The 15,659-nt window shown below is 38.5% G+C and overlaps 1 protein-coding gene across 1 annotated transcript in view; it reads left to right on the forward strand.

The window, feature by feature from the left end:
• Positions 1–15,659, forward strand: part of DSCAM (DS cell adhesion molecule) — a 405,855-nt gene that overhangs the window by 239,141 nt on the left and 151,055 nt on the right. The window contains exon 7 of the mRNA XM_013955244.2: positions 7,159–7,437. Coding sequence (XP_013810698.2) covers positions 7,159–7,437 — 279 coding nt within the window. The remainder of the gene's footprint in view (positions 1–7,158; positions 7,438–15,659) is intronic.

The following is a 15,659-nucleotide window of genomic DNA, read 5'->3' on the forward strand; positions in this document are numbered from 1 at the left end:
TCTTCTCCATGCATTCTGGGGCAAATGTGAGGAGCATTATGAACACTAGAGAGGTGAATTCTGTCCACTTTTATTTCTGGCATCTCTCCAGGACTGCAGCTGCCCCCGGTAGTTGTAATGGACTCAGCCACTGAAGGGAGTACTAGGTGCAGGTTCAATCATAGGAACTTTTAGATGTTAATTCCTTGAAAACTGTGGTTTGTTTATTTATTGATTCATTTTTGCTCAAAATACAAAATTTGGGCAGCCTTGTGATGACTTTTCATTGAGACAACAAGAAGAATGCCTGATACTAATGCCGTCACCTGCCAAACTTGAAATCCGTGTTGCTAATCACAGCGCTGATGGAACTTCTCAGAATCTCATAATGTTTTTTTCCTTTATAGTAGGAGCAAAGCCTATTACGTCCCTGTTCTTCCACCCTCTCTGCCTTATTCTTGGAAATGGCCAAACAGTTGTAGCTGAAACCTTCCAGCTGAAATGACTCTGCCTGAGGCAGACACCTGGCCTGGAAGAATACTATCCAAACAAAAGTCAAACTGTAAGCAAATGAAAACAGTCTTATAATGGGAAGTGTTGGCAAACAAAGTAAGAGCTTGTGTTATCCACCCCATCTGTAAGTTCCATATTTCCATTGAAAAACAAACCTTCAAGTGTCAAGGTGGTAAAATAATAATAGCAACATATTTTCTACAGCATTTTAGTAGATCTCAAAGCATTTTTAAAACAGGATTGAGTCATTATCTCAATTTTTTTATTATGTAATTTATAGTAATAGTTTTCTCAGCTACTGTAAAAGCCATCAGTACTAAGTGATGATTTTCTTTTCATCAGTCTCATGGGACATACTTCTCATGTAAACAGCCTGCTGCTATTCACACTTCTACAGAAATTAATTGAAAAAGAAGCCCCAGAGAGGGAAGGGTGCAGCATCATTAAAAAAAGAAGTGCAGTGTTCAAAAGGCCTGTCTCTGATCTTGTAGAACTTATGTATCTCATTGATTTAGAAGACTTCTCATTACCTTATCCTGAAGTGATAGCACTTCACCCCTTGTGAACAGGATAAAAGAATTTTGCCATCCTGTTTCTTTTTAGAAAACCCTGTTTCTTTTTAGAAATCATGTAAATAAACAGGAAATACTTCTAAATACTTTAAAATTGCAACTATTTAAATAGATCCTCTTCTGCTTTTTTGGGGAAGTATCTAGCTTTTTCTAATATATAAAATGTTATTCATGCAGTTGCATTGCAGATCAGGTCAGGGTGGGCTGTTTTAGATACTGAAAACTATGCAGGCACAGAAGGAGAAAACTGCCAGGAGACTCTTTCAAGGGTTCTGTGGACCATGCTGCCATCAAACAATTTGCTGAATCTTTTATGCTTGTTTCAATCTGTGGTATGGATTAAAACAAGTACGAATTTAGTATCATGCATGTATGTAAAACTTGACTTCTATTTAGTCCTACTGAATGAATGTTGCCAAGGATCTGAGTGAGAAAAATCTGGCTTTGACATCCTTCAGACACTTCTTTCATTAACATCTCTTCCTGCCTTTCTTCTCTCATGCTCCCATGCAGTATCTTTTTGGAACTCTCCAAGCTTGTTGCACCTCCTTCAGGAAGAAATATTCAGATCTCCCACACTGACTGGAATTGTCCTATGCAGGAATTATGTATGGACCATGTGTTGAGAATAGGTGACCAGTCTTGTGAAAGATCCTGCAAAAAGACCCTGAATAGTTATTCTAGGGTCACATAATGGGGACTTGCTACAGGGAGCAGGCGGTGGCAGGAGGCTGCCTTGAGGAAATATGCACTTTGGCAGTGATATTTTCCATGTGAAAACCACAGCACTTAATTGGTGGAGGGTGCCTGAAGAAGGGTTTAAAACAATGTTTGGCACTCAATATGTGAGACTTGACAGGTCTGTGTAAACTGCTCACTGTTCAACATGCAACAACTCAAGGTTACCGCAGAATTTGGGGGACAGAATTTGAGGACCAGGTTCCAAAGACAATGTAAAAATAATCAACTGGGAGAATGCTTCTGGATACATGCAAGTTAGGTATTTTATCATGCAACACTTTAACAATGAAGGTAACTGTTGCTTTGTTAATATACCTCTAGCAGTTGCTGTCCTATCTTTGAATCAAGAATGATTTCTCCATAAAAAGCAGAGGCAAATGCATCCTCCTGGGAAGGAAGCTGAGCTTCCCTCCATCCTATGTTTGCATGGTGATTCATATGATAAGGGCATGCACTTTTTTCCTCACAATGGAGGTTGAAAGGAGGTAGTTCAATAAATGGATGTGACATGACATAAAATCATTCTTGATTTCTGTATAACATTTTAAGTCATCTCTGATTTGGAGGAGCTTTCAGTATAGTAGCAGAGAGCCTGTGAGTTGCCAGTGTTGTATTGTAGGAAGGGGGAGTGGGGACTAAGGTGGAGAGTAAAGTCTCATAAGCTCACCTGGTAACTATGCACCAGAGCATTTGCTCTGTCTGCCACACTCAGTGGCAGAATTACTGATAAAATACCATCACTTGTTGTCATGAGACTTTGAAAAATCTTTGAATATAGGGTTAATTTTGGCAACTAATGAGCTTACAAGTAGATGGAAATGTTGTGCAGCAGCAGAGGCATTACAGCGATTAGTTTGGTTCTTTTCTTTTCAATGCATGCACTTAGAAAGGCCTGAAGAATATAACAGTATTCTCTTTTCAGGATGGGATGCATTAACACCCAACAAGGGAGCAGGGCATGTAGCTCAGACTAGTAAATGTCATTAATGGATAGTTCAATGAATGACATGCCCTACTGATAAGGCTCAATACAGAGAAGAAAGAAGCAGAAAAAGCGAGTGCTTCAGTGGCTATGTGGAATTGCTCAGACCGTCACCCAAAGTGGTGGAACTGTTTAGGAGAAACAATCAATAGATGGATCAGAAAACGCACAAATCACTAGCTTGTGGCGAGGGTCCATGCAAAGACAAAACAGTTTTGGCCATTTCGCTCTCAGTACATGAAATCTGGTGCCACGTGGCTTCTTCAAGAGGATATGTAGTTTGGTGGTTATTACTCTGCATAGGCCAATGGATTTGTGTTGTGCAAGCATGGCAGCAATTCCTTTGTACCTACAAAATGCTTCACTGGTTATGGACTTCATGTATTCCTTGCTAAAAGTATTTTACAGTGTTGGAGCGGTTCCTGCAACAGTGTCATTGCAGGAAAATCACAGTATCCAATGAGAAAAAAAGGGGACAACTTTCATTTTACTAGGGGAGCCACAGGAGAGCAGCATGGTTTGTGTTCACAGAGCTGCTGAAGAAGACAGGGTATCTGCAGAATTCTGTTTTAGTGAATCGCCTCAGCAATTTCTTCCAATGTGACTCCCATGGAACAGAGGGCAAGAAATTAAAGATGTTCCTCTGCTAATGGAGAGCAGTGTGGAAGCCCTCCTTGCCCTCCTTTACAGTAATCTCCCAGAGGTACAGAAGACCTTGCTAGGGCAAGAAAACATAATTTAAGTCTTCCTGCATTAGCACTAATGAGACTGGCCCATGATCCTCTTCTTAAAAAGACACTTAATTCAAGAAGCACTCATTGATCAAGCATTCCCAAGCCGTTGTATTTTACAGCATAGAGCAGAGATTTTCACTGTTTAGCCCATTGTGGGTAGAGGAAGAAACACCCCTTCCATGTATGCATGCACACATACATACACACTTACACCCCTCTCTCTCTATATATGACATGTAACATTTTATGTATAAAATAGCATAATATAACAAAAAACAAATATGAGCTCTGAAGTCTGATCAAACCAAAGCGACTTCTAGAGAAGGAAAATACTGTAATACACATTGAAGTATTTTAAATAGACGTTAAATACATCTGTCCTATTACAAACTTTCTATCAGTTTTATAGCAGTATACATTTCTCTTACTTTTTTAGTGCTGCAAACTAAAGCTGTACCATTGCTGGACAAAAAAAAAAAAGCATGTTGATTAGTCAAGTTTGCTATTTTCTTCTGTTGGGAATATGTTAACTTTGTACTTCAGAAATATATGTGGAAAGTTTTGTATTTCATAAATGATTAGCCTGATTTCAGCTTTGTTTTACTCTGTTCCTAAGTTTTATAAGTGGTTTTTGGTAGTTTTTCCCTTCATTTCTCTGGGCTAACAGGAGATAAATTATCTGCTATGTTAGGTCACTGGGAACTGTCTTTAGCAGCACAAACTGGTAAATATTGTAGCTCAAAAACATTTTTCAACACTTTCAAGTTATTGCTAGACTATTGACTTTTTTAAAGCACTGATTTTAAATTACATGTTGCTTTTTAAAATAAGCTTCTTGTCCGGACTGCAAGCTGCTTCAAGTTGAATATACTTTATACTTTGCAAAGTAGAAATAAATGGTTTCTTCCATATCTTAAAAACCTGAGTAGAGGAGAAATGTGCTGTCTGTAAGTATTTTAGACAATCATCTCTGAGGTGCTGTGCAGGCTGTTACTTAAATTTTAGAAATGGTAAATTCAGCCTTGCAAATTAATATTTTGTGAAAAATGCTTCAGTATGACCTGATGATCCTACTCCCTGTTTTCTTCATCAGGGAGGTGGAGGGTGAGGATGCATTTGATAATCCTCAGAGCGATATAGTGTCTGATTTTTTTTATATCATTTTGTCGCTGGATGATTAGTTCAAATCTATTACGTCCTCGGCAGAAAATACAGAAGCAATTTGCCACCTTGTTGTGAATCTTAGCATATTTTTCTGTAATGCTGCCTCAGACTAAGAGAAGGGTTTGTGAAGAAATGTGTTAGCCAACACATTAAGTATGTGGCTTCCATTTGGCATTTAGCAGATATTTGCATTCATCAAGGGGAAAGGTTATGTCAAAACCTTTTGACAGTCTCCTAAAAATTTCTCGTTCCCACTTACTTACATTATAAACTGTGTGTCAATAAATGCTAAGAGAAATTTGGCCTTTTTCTGCTGACACTCAAAGAATTCAAAATATCTCATGTGACTGTCTTAGCTGCACTAAGATAATTAGAAGAGGTTGGCAGACATTTTGCCTCATTTTGTGCCATTAGTTCCCAAGTGGAAAAGTGGTTAATTTCCAGTGCTCAAAGTTCAAATAAACACAGTAATCTACACTGAAATTCTTTTTTTCTGTGTGCCTGATCTACCAGGCTTTCAAAATGCAACAAGACAGATTTTATCAATTTGAGAGATAGCAGTTTGGAAAAGACATTACAGAGTGTGAGAAAAATTGATTGCAGAGGCACTTTTCACAGCTGTATACAGCTAGCCGATCTTGAAAGAAGTCCTGGAAAGCCTGCAAGAACGAGTTGTTATATTCTGCATCATTATATCTGCGGCCTGATGGCACTTCTCTGTGACAGCTGCCCATTGTCATGATTTCTCCTCATCAAATGGCATAATGGCTATCCCAAAAACAGGGGACTTCATACCTGGTTTGTCTCTCCCTCTCACTCCGGCATGCGCATGTGTACGCAAACTTACACCTTTGACCAATGCCTTTGCCCTTAGGAGGGGGTCGGTATTCCTTAAAGATCAACTTTCTTACTCCTGATGCAAGAGCAGCCAACATATGCGATGATAAAAAGAAGTGCATCACGGATACCTGTCCTTGCAACCCAGAAATAAGACACTGGCGAGGGAGTAAAAACACTGCTAAGGAAGTCAGTGGGCTGGCACATGTTGAAACCATCCTGAAGAACTTCTTTTGCTTCATGGCACTCAGTTTGGAGGAACAACCAGCTTTTGGTTTGCTAAAGGGAGAGAGGTCAAAACACATTTAGATAAAGCCAGCAGCTCCACTTTCTCCTGAAGCTAATATACAGTAATATGAATATTCTGCTGCGAGTGTCCTTTGATCTTTCCTGTCAATGGTGTTCAAATGTACTGTAGAGAATATTTAAGTAATCTCGTAGGCAAGAACAGAGAAATGCGCTCCTATTTCTGAAGTACATAGCCTCTCCTGGTTATCTCTTTTGATTAGCCTTTGTTTATCTCTTTTGATAAATGAATATTTGAGTATTGCTTGCAAAGTTGTTTTTATAGTCTTTTCAGAAGTGATTGATAGAAACTGATCTTAGACCCTGGTTGTTAGAGTCCCCTGAGAAGGGGGGAAGACTTGAATTCCTTCAACTAGAGTGGGTATATGATTCTCAATCTGCTGCATAGTCAGTAAATGTTTCAACTGTAACCGGGTGAAATTGAGGCACTTCCATTACTTCCTGCACTTTTTATTGAATGTGACCCACCGTTCGCTTTGTTTTCATTAGAAGTACCTGGCAACAAAAGGTTTCATTAAAAGTGGAATTCTTGCCTATGGCAGAAATGGAGAGCATTTCTTTCCACTGTGTTTTGGTTCAGCCACAGAATAATAAGTAAGTTAAAAAAAGAGAGACTATTGGCCAAGTAAAGAAAAAGTCCTCCAAACCATTAGCAGGAGTTAAATTATACCAGCTTGGAAGCTGATGCCTTGTACCGGGTCTCTGCTAAGAAATCAGTTTTACCTTAAGTTTGATATCCACAATACTACGTATGCCCTTGACTTCATACCTATGAATAATCTTTTTGAAAATTGTGCCTTGAAACTCTAAGAAAAAAGTTTCAGGACTAGTTCTACAAGCTTTTACTCTATTTCATCCTGTCCCAGAGACAAAGGTGACTCACGACTGGAACACTGTTCCAGATTTATTCTGTGATCCTAAGCAAGGCCCTCGGAGCAGATTCTGAAAGCTGCTGAGCTCTTCCTGGACTCTCCAGGCAATCTCCCTTGTAAAAGATCTGAAGAATCAAGAGCTAGCATTGTGTGGGGTTTTTTTGTTTGTTTTTTTTTAAGAGCTGCTGAATACTCTTGCAGGAATCTGTGATGCTTGGTATCTGTGGAAGCCAGGGATTTCACTGCTTGTCCTCTCCACTTATGCATCTGGTAGCTGAGAAAAATAAAGCCTATCCCAGAAAGGTATTTATTAGGGATGTGATTTTTAGCTAAAAGATGCCCTATAGCTATCAAAAGTGTCACTGTTACATATTTAGCATGGCATATACTAAATAGCTGCTCATTACATCATTTGCAGAAATGAGACTATCTGCAATAACTCCTCTTTTCTGTTTCAGTTCCGCCTTTTATTCAGCCTTTTGAGTTCCCGAGGTTCTCCATAGGCCAGCGAGTCTTCATTCCCTGCGTCGTGGTCTCAGGGGATTTGCCCATCACAATCACCTGGCAGAAGGACGGCAGGCCTATTCCAGCCAGCCTCGGGGTGACAATTGACAACATTGACTTCACCAGCTCCTTAAGGATTTCTAATCTTTCACTGATGCACAATGGAAATTATACCTGTATAGCTAGAAATGATGCAGCAGCTGTGGAGCACCAAAGCCAATTAATTGTGAGAGGTAAGTAGATGTGATTAGTTTGAAGGGCACCAATTGAGCAGAATTCATCAGTATTTTCTAATGACATTTGTTTGATGGGAAGTATAAAATACTGGAAAATATGTTAATCCCTCTCAAAGAACACACAGAACAAGAGAGCACAGAAACTAATAGGACTTTTCTATCTGAAAGTAGTGAGCCTTGAACATAATCAACAACCTGGAGTGCACAGGGCAGATGAGGGAGCCACAGGATTTACTTTCTGGAAAATGTTGTGAGGTACAAGCTCACTCATCCTTTGGGACCAAGCCTTTGAAATGGTATCAAATTCCTCTCTGTTATTGTTCTAGTGTGATTATCCCTGTTTTTAATTTAGAACATCCTCTCATATAACATATATCAGCGAAAAAAAATGCACTGATGTTTTCTTCATAGGGAAAAGACACTGTCCTGTTCTCTTGTTGTTGTTTTTTAGTTTGTGTTTATTACTCAGTTAGCATGATTCATTTGCTCATGCTCTCTTCACCACATTTTGCCTTGAAACAGATGTGAATATAGACTTTCCATAAGAAACATTTTATGTGGACAAGACCTGTTAGAGAGATATCTCATCTCCATTAGCTTTTGTCTTTTAAAATAACACCTTAGCCAAGACTTTTCCCTAGGATCATCATGGGATTATTTATGCCTTGTGCTGCATTTTCAAACTTATTGTGAAAAGCTTTACCAAAAAAAAAAAAAACTTTCTTCTGAAAGTTATTCAAAGTGTTTTATATAAGATTGCCATACTCTTCCCTCCCTACCATCTCCTTTTTGCTACCAAGCCATTAGACTGCTCAGAGAAGGAGGCAACATACTGGAGATATAATACTGCAAGGAACCCTATTTATCTGTGGCTGTTGAAGACCACTACATCTTATATTCCCTTCCATAAGTTTACCAAGGTAATTCTTAAAACCACTTAGGGCTTTTTGCCACCTCTGCCAAGTCTTTTTTCAAAAACTCATTTGAAGCAAAACATTCTGAACAGCTCTTCCTTTTAAGTCAAATCTTCATGTTGTCCTAGGACCATCGTTAACAAAATATTCCCTAGTTTTCCACTTACAGAATTTCTGTGCTGACTTTCATTATGCTGGTATTCCCATAACTCAGCTGCAAATGGGCCTATTGCTTTGTCACTAGTTTTGATATGAATATTACTTTAATGATTGTTTTTAATTTTTCACTACTTTTAACTGCTTTTTAAGTATTACTAAGTACAGACATTTATTACTTTCCCCACCTATCCAGTAATTCTTAAATGAAGTAGTTTAATTGACTGCATGCACTTAATTATTTTTTCCTGCACTATTCTGTTGGCTTTGAACCCTATTGATCATTCTAATAGTAAAAGAAAATTTTCCTCACCTTGTCTTTGCCTGGACAAGGGAAAGTTCACAACCTCCTGTCATAGCAGAAAGTACACTGAGTATGTCTGCCCTGTGCAGAGATGCCCCACCTAATAGCAGCTGAGTTACTACCTGACTTGCAGCTATGCTAAGTGCTGCAAAGTTTTGCAAGTTATGGGAAAGAATCATTTTAGCAGCTCTGCATGAGTTCCTACAGGCATTTCATCAAAACAGGGATGGTGGGGTGATCTTCAAAATAAGAAGTTGACATAGGTTGTACTGCTGAAAGCTGGCTGCAGACATTGGCTGTCCTGTTTTCAGCACCAAGAACCATGAGGTGATACAGCTTGTGTGAGCCCAAGTGCAGGCATTTCTGCTCTGCGCCCCACTGATTTAGGTGATCTTTGCCAGGGTTACAACAGCCTGCCCACAACAGGCAGGCTCTTCCCTTTGCTCTCCTCCTGCCGCTATTTGGTGTTAACGTGGTTTCCCCTGTGCTTTTTTCTGCCTTCTCCCTTACCTACCCCTCCGTGAGGGCTTTCAGGGGGCCTGCTCTAGCTGCCGCTTTCATGCTGCTGATGCTGAAGGCTCTGTTTTCCCCAGGTGTGTTGCTGCCCTAATTGCACCTCCTGCTGAAAGTCCTGCCCCAGTGGGTGGTGGGATGGCTGCTGTTGGGTGTGCATGCCTAGAGGGAGTCCTTAGAAAGCCATGGGCCTGATAGACGGCAGCTTCTCACACTATTTCCTCTGAGGCCAGGAAAAGCTTTCTGGAGTCCTAGTACTGCAAAGTTTTACAAGGCTATGAGGGCTACTTCATTTCCCCCATCTTACTTCTCCTCCTGCTGCAGCTATTGCTCTGCAGCAGCCTCCTTTAAGCTCTTTTCCTCTCTTATCTCTGTCAATTTAAATGGTAATAACTTAATCAGTTTTCCTTCTGCATCTGGGATAATAGCTCTCCCTCATGGGAAGGGGGGAAATAAAGTCTGATATTTGACCTGAATTTTCTGCCCAATGTGGAACTGATCTCTTCCTCTCACATTGAACTGCTTCAAATATTTCATTCCACGTAGGTCAGAAGACAGCTATCAGAGGACTACTTTTGGTCACTGCTAATCTGCATCCAACCTGACCTATACACATTTAAGTAAAGAGCAGATTTCCTGCTCTCTGTTTCTTCTCTGAGCTTTCTGATTCCTCCTCATCAGTTCCTATTATGAGTGCCATATAACTGAAATATAGTATTTTTCTAAATCAGCTAAGCAGTTTTCCTCTAAATGAAGGGAGAATAAATGGAGCTTAAGTTCCTCTTGTTTTTAATCTGCATTGTGTGATGGTTTCTCAGCAGTGTGCTCTAAATGTAAATATTGGCTTTTCTAAATGTCAGGGGATGGGTTCTGGGAATGTCTTATATGAAGTGTGTGGGTTTTGATATGACAATAGACAGTGAGTGAGAGAGGAAAATAAAGCAAATTTGACTGTTCCCCACAAAGTCCCTTTTTCTCTATTTATACTGGTGTTGTTTTCTTTTTAAAAGTAGATTTTAAAATGATGAAGACTGTCATGTTTCCAATAAGGAGTATAAAATGGCAAAAGAAAAACAAACACAGGTCTTTTAAAATTTGTAGACACATTACAGTAAATCTTCACTGTTGTTCCTGTTAATTTTGGCTGCATAAAAGCAACCGAATGGTAATAAGGAGTCCTAAAAATATCTGGCAAGCAATGCTGGATTTTGCCTGATGTAGCAAAGAAGGAAGATGACCTGCTTCCACAGAGCTTCCTCACAGAGCATTGCACAGGAGATGGAAAGGGCCTGCTGAGAGAAAGAAAATGAGAGCAGAAAGCTTTTGAGCAGTTGTGCAACCCTGTGTAGAAAGCTCTCAGAGCAGTCCCAGTTCTGGTGGTTTTCCTGTTACAGGTTCCTTGGTGAGGAGCTGGAAATGAAACTTTGTAGTCACATGCTTTGGACGTAGGTCTGTCAGTACTTCTCTCCTCCACCACTTACTGGCCAATTCAGATAAATCTGAAGAGGTGAAAATGCCTCAAGTGGAACTGAAAGCCTAAAAAGTTAATGAAAAGAGTTGATTGTTTAGAAACACCTTTACTAAGTGTGAAACAGCATAATACTAGACACCAGAGAATCTACTCTGGTGAGCCTTTCTGCAAACACAAGAAATGCTCCAAATGGAGTTTGTACTTAGCCATGAAATACAAATCCACAGCAAATGAGGCTTGGTTAGTCCTAATGTTTATGGAATATCTTTTAGAAGGGGTCATTATTTAAGGAGAAGACCATCCTCTCTTTACTGCATCCAGGGACTTCAGGTAGGCAGGCCAGGTGAGTGAAAATTGAGCTTTCACTTTTCAAGCTTGTGCTGCACTGGCTCCTTGCAGTTCCTCTGGAAATGCAGCAAAAAAAAAAAAAAAAAAAAAAAAGCAGTTTCTCAAAAACCCGTAAATGGTTATTACTTTGATTATTTTATTTCTTGTTGCACTCATGGTTTTCTAGCCATCCTTTCTGTTAAAGAAACATGCTAACAGTGTTTCTTTAACAGAAAGGAAAGAATAGGATCCTGTCATGAAAACTGTCTGTGGAAGTTAGGAAAATATCTTTTCTGTCAAATCCTTATATCACTGTATGGAATTAATTAAAGCTTTATTAATTAAGGCTGTCTTCTAAAGAGTGTTTAAAAATCTATAGACACTTTATCATGTTTTATTCATTTTGATAGAGTTTCCTAAGATGGGAATGAAATAATTATGAAATAAAGAGTGGTGAAAAAGATTTTAATTGGTAACCAAAAGGAAAAAGCTCATGAATGTATTATGAGTTCAAAAATTCTCAGATACTATGAGAACAGAGAATTCAAAAATAACAGTGGGTGCATAAATCATGATTTTAAAATTCCTTTTAGTGAACAGATCATGAGTTTAAATTGAGATAAGGTCTTTAAATACCTAATAACCCCCCCTTAATGCATTTAGTGAAAACGTGTTTTCATTTTGTGCTTGCCAGGTATGTCTTATATTGTTAGATAGTCAAGTACCCAGTGAAGAGCCCCTGAGCCTTGAATCTTCCAGGAAGTATCTCTCTGCTCTCTGGTGTCTGGTGGTGGTGTGATGCAGCAAATGCAGTCTGTGATAGAAAAGTAGGGGGAAAAGATTTATGGTCACAGTTGGTGTCAAAACCCATTTACTTTCTTTGCTGGTGTTTACCCTCTGGCTTTGAAGGTTATTCTTGAATGATTCACTTCCTATTTAATGTTCTCATTAGGCAAACCTGATCAACACAAACCACTAGGCACTTTCTCATTTTGCAAAAGTACATCTTTTTTCTTGAACTGCATAGCAAATGGTTTCACTAAACCAGCTAAATCGACCCCTTAGGTCCAATGACCAAATTTAATAACTGTTCATCTCTGCTAAAGTACAGTGTTTAATGATCTCATTCATTAATACATCAATGGTTGCTTTGGCTGATTAAATTTCTTCCATCATTTTGACAGTATGTTCTAAATGTAAAGTACAAATATTCCATGTAAAAATGAAACATTGTATTCTGGGCCAATGTCATAGATTATTTCCTAACTCACTCCAGTAGCCCACCAGAGGAGGTCATGTTAGGAACCTTCAGAATTACTCTCTAGTGTAATGTACTAATCACTATACTTGGGGGCCAGAAGCACTTCCATAGATTTTAAGTCCAGCAAGGAATGTTTGAGTTTGTCATCTGGTCTCTGGCCTGAAACAGGGTCAGAAAGGATTCTTGGATTTACATAAAACAAAATTAAATTAGGGAACGTTAGAATGCACTTATTCTTTAATTTTAGTTAATAGCTTGTAAAGTTCATCATTGTCAACAGTGATGACACTGGTAAGCGGCATCTTGTTAGGGTACCAGCTCATCTTTTCTCATCTTATCAGAATTGTTTCACAGAAGTAGATAATAAAAGCATTTTCCATCCTTTAAAATGTCAGCGTGGCATTCGTGTTATCTTCAGCACCCTATTCTGATTTCCCTCATCCTTTGTTTTCCCTTCGTGAGAGCCTGAGACTGCTAGTCATAATATTGAGAGAAAATACCTTTTTTAGGTCCTTTGAGTTCAACCATTAAATAGTTTGCATCTGTCAACTTATTGCTGTTAAACTAAACAATTCAACAGCTCATTTCTCATCACAGATCCGTGGGCTGCATTAAATGAGAAAGCCTGAAAGAAACTTACTGTTAAAGCAATTTTAAATGCCCTCCGTTATAGGCTCAAGGGACTGTGCTGCTGAAACAAAGGTGATAATAAGAGAAGAACTGTTCAGTCATATTTGTGAGCTATTTCAGGGTGTTTCATTTATAAAGGGATACAGGATGGCCCACACCTTTATAACTACAGAGAGAGGAGGAAAACTAATTGCTTTCTCTTCTGCATTAACTTTACCTGAGCACATCAGACAAATGAACTTGGAGAAGTTCTCACTAAGAAAATTTTGTTTAAGGACTAATGAATTCTTTAAAGATAATGAAAAAGTGAATGTAGCTTTATAGTCTGGATCTAAATACCAAAATCTAGATCAAGTAGTCAACTGCATTGTCTTCCAAAATATGGTAGCATATAGCTCTGAAGAATTCATTCATTTGAAATAAAACCGAGAAGGAAACTATCAGTGGGGAAGGAAAAAAAAAAACCCAAAGGTGTCCTCTTATTTACCATCCAATCATTTCTATAAGAAGAAAAATCCTGTGGTTTTACCTAGCCAACAATATAGAAACATTTGGAAGATCATTGAATGAGTTATTTTGTTTTGCTGTAGCATCACTTCTGGTTTCTAATGGCAATCTTAAGCCTAAGAGCCAGGAAGTCATGTCCTCAAAACTCACAGCAGCAGTTGGCACTTTTATAAGTGCTCCTAAGGGAAGGCTAAAGTTTTAGTGAACATAGAAATTGTTTCCGTTACTTGGCAAAGACTCTGCCCACATGCGGTAAAGTTGAAACATATTCTGTTTATGTTTGTATAATTGCTAATCATACACTTAACTCTGGACTTGAAATTTAATTTCCACAGTTACCATTCTGATATCAAATTCTGTAATAAAAACAATGATTAAAAATGATAATATCATAAATTAAAAGAGCAGATACGAGAACCTGAAGATTTTCAAACCACTTTAGAAAATTATTCCACTGTTTCCCAACCTGAATGATCACATATCATGCCCCAAACCATCAAGTGATTATTGAAGGTTTCGTATTTTTCCCTTGCACACAACATCTTATAAACATTTAGCCAGCTACTTCTTGATTCCTGACTCCCCAGTATCTTTTCAAGTATCACATTCCTGATATATTGTTGTCTGAGGAAGGACACCAGACTGGAAAGGACCAATGGTCTTAACTGGGATAGAAAATTAGTTTTGCATATAGAACCACTGAACTAGTCATTCAGTGCAGGAAAAAGCATGGCCAAGAATATCTGAGCCAAAACCCTATGTTTCACCTATACCCAAAATACAGTGAAACCAATATGATAAAAAGCCCAGTTCAGAGCTTGTCAACATTCAGGGCGCAATGCATCAAGCATGTATACAGTCCTCATAAATTCTTTAAAGATGTAAAAGGAGATATTTCTCTAGAAATGGTAAAACAACATTTATGTGTGACAACCATCTGTTTTTCTTTGTGTGTCCTATTTTTTTTATGTATGTCCAAAGAGATTGGATAAATAAGTAATTTTTATAAATAACTTTAATGCTAATAGTATTTGAAAGATTGCTTGCTTTTATTACATAATGGGCAATCTTGCCTAACTTATCCAGAACTTTCTACATATGCCTACCCATTGATATAATAATGGCAAATTATTTCCTGGAAAGTCATCAGTTCTTGTTAATGTTCTTGTTAGTGTCATCTAGAGCAATCTAAAAAGAGACTCTAAAAGAATTCTGGAGAATCTAAAGAAAATGTTATCAAAGAGAAAGGAAACTAAACAAAGAAATTACAAAATGTTTGTACTGTAAGAGATATTTATAAGAGACATTTTACTCTTCATGCTTTTCAGTGGCAAAGGAGCCCAGTAATTATCATTTTGTTGCATCATTTGTAATCTTTGTAAGACCAATACAACTGAGGTGAGTTATTTGGGATAGAGGAGATGGGTAAAAGCATGGGTTCTTCCAGTTTCAGGGGAGGCTAGATTTTTATTCAGTTTAAGCAATTTTATGAAGTCAAATCTTTATAATTACATTATCAGTATGTAGATGATACAGTAGTCTTTCCTTTGTATAATCCCAGGTGAAGAAACTGAATATATTGCCTAGAATTTTAATTTCTGAATACCCTTCTACTCTTGGATTGAGCCATTATCCACTGGCTATAATTCAATCTCTGTAACTTTCTGTCTGTTTGAATACTGCATATTTGCATTCACTCCTAGACAACACTGAAGTGTGTAGTATGGTTTGCAGTACCAAGAAGGTGGTGGCTATGATGAGCATGGAGCAGTTCTTCACCAAATTCCACATTACTGGAACTGGGAGGCACACAATGAAACTGATAGGAAGTCTTGTTAAAACACATAAAAGAGAATTCTCCTTTACACAGCAGGTATTGAACTTCTGGAGCTTGCTGCCCGAGGAGGTTTTGAAGGTAGTCTGTATCAGCAGGTTTAAAAGGCGAATCAGTAAACAACAGGTCTTTCAATGCATCCTGGGCAGATGTGTTTCTTACAGTGCACCTCGTGCAACAGCTGTGGGTGGTGGGGAAGAACAAAGGGAACGGGCCTGCAGAAAGGGGCCAGCTTCACACCTTCTCTGTAAGTACCATGTCCTTTGCCATGGCCAGAGCCAGCATACTGCATTAGATGGGCC

This window comes from Apteryx mantelli, chromosome 1, assembly GCF_036417845.1.
Source record: "Apteryx mantelli isolate bAptMan1 chromosome 1, bAptMan1.hap1, whole genome shotgun sequence".
NCBI classification, from domain to species: Eukaryota; Metazoa; Chordata; class Aves; order Apterygiformes; family Apterygidae; genus Apteryx; species Apteryx mantelli.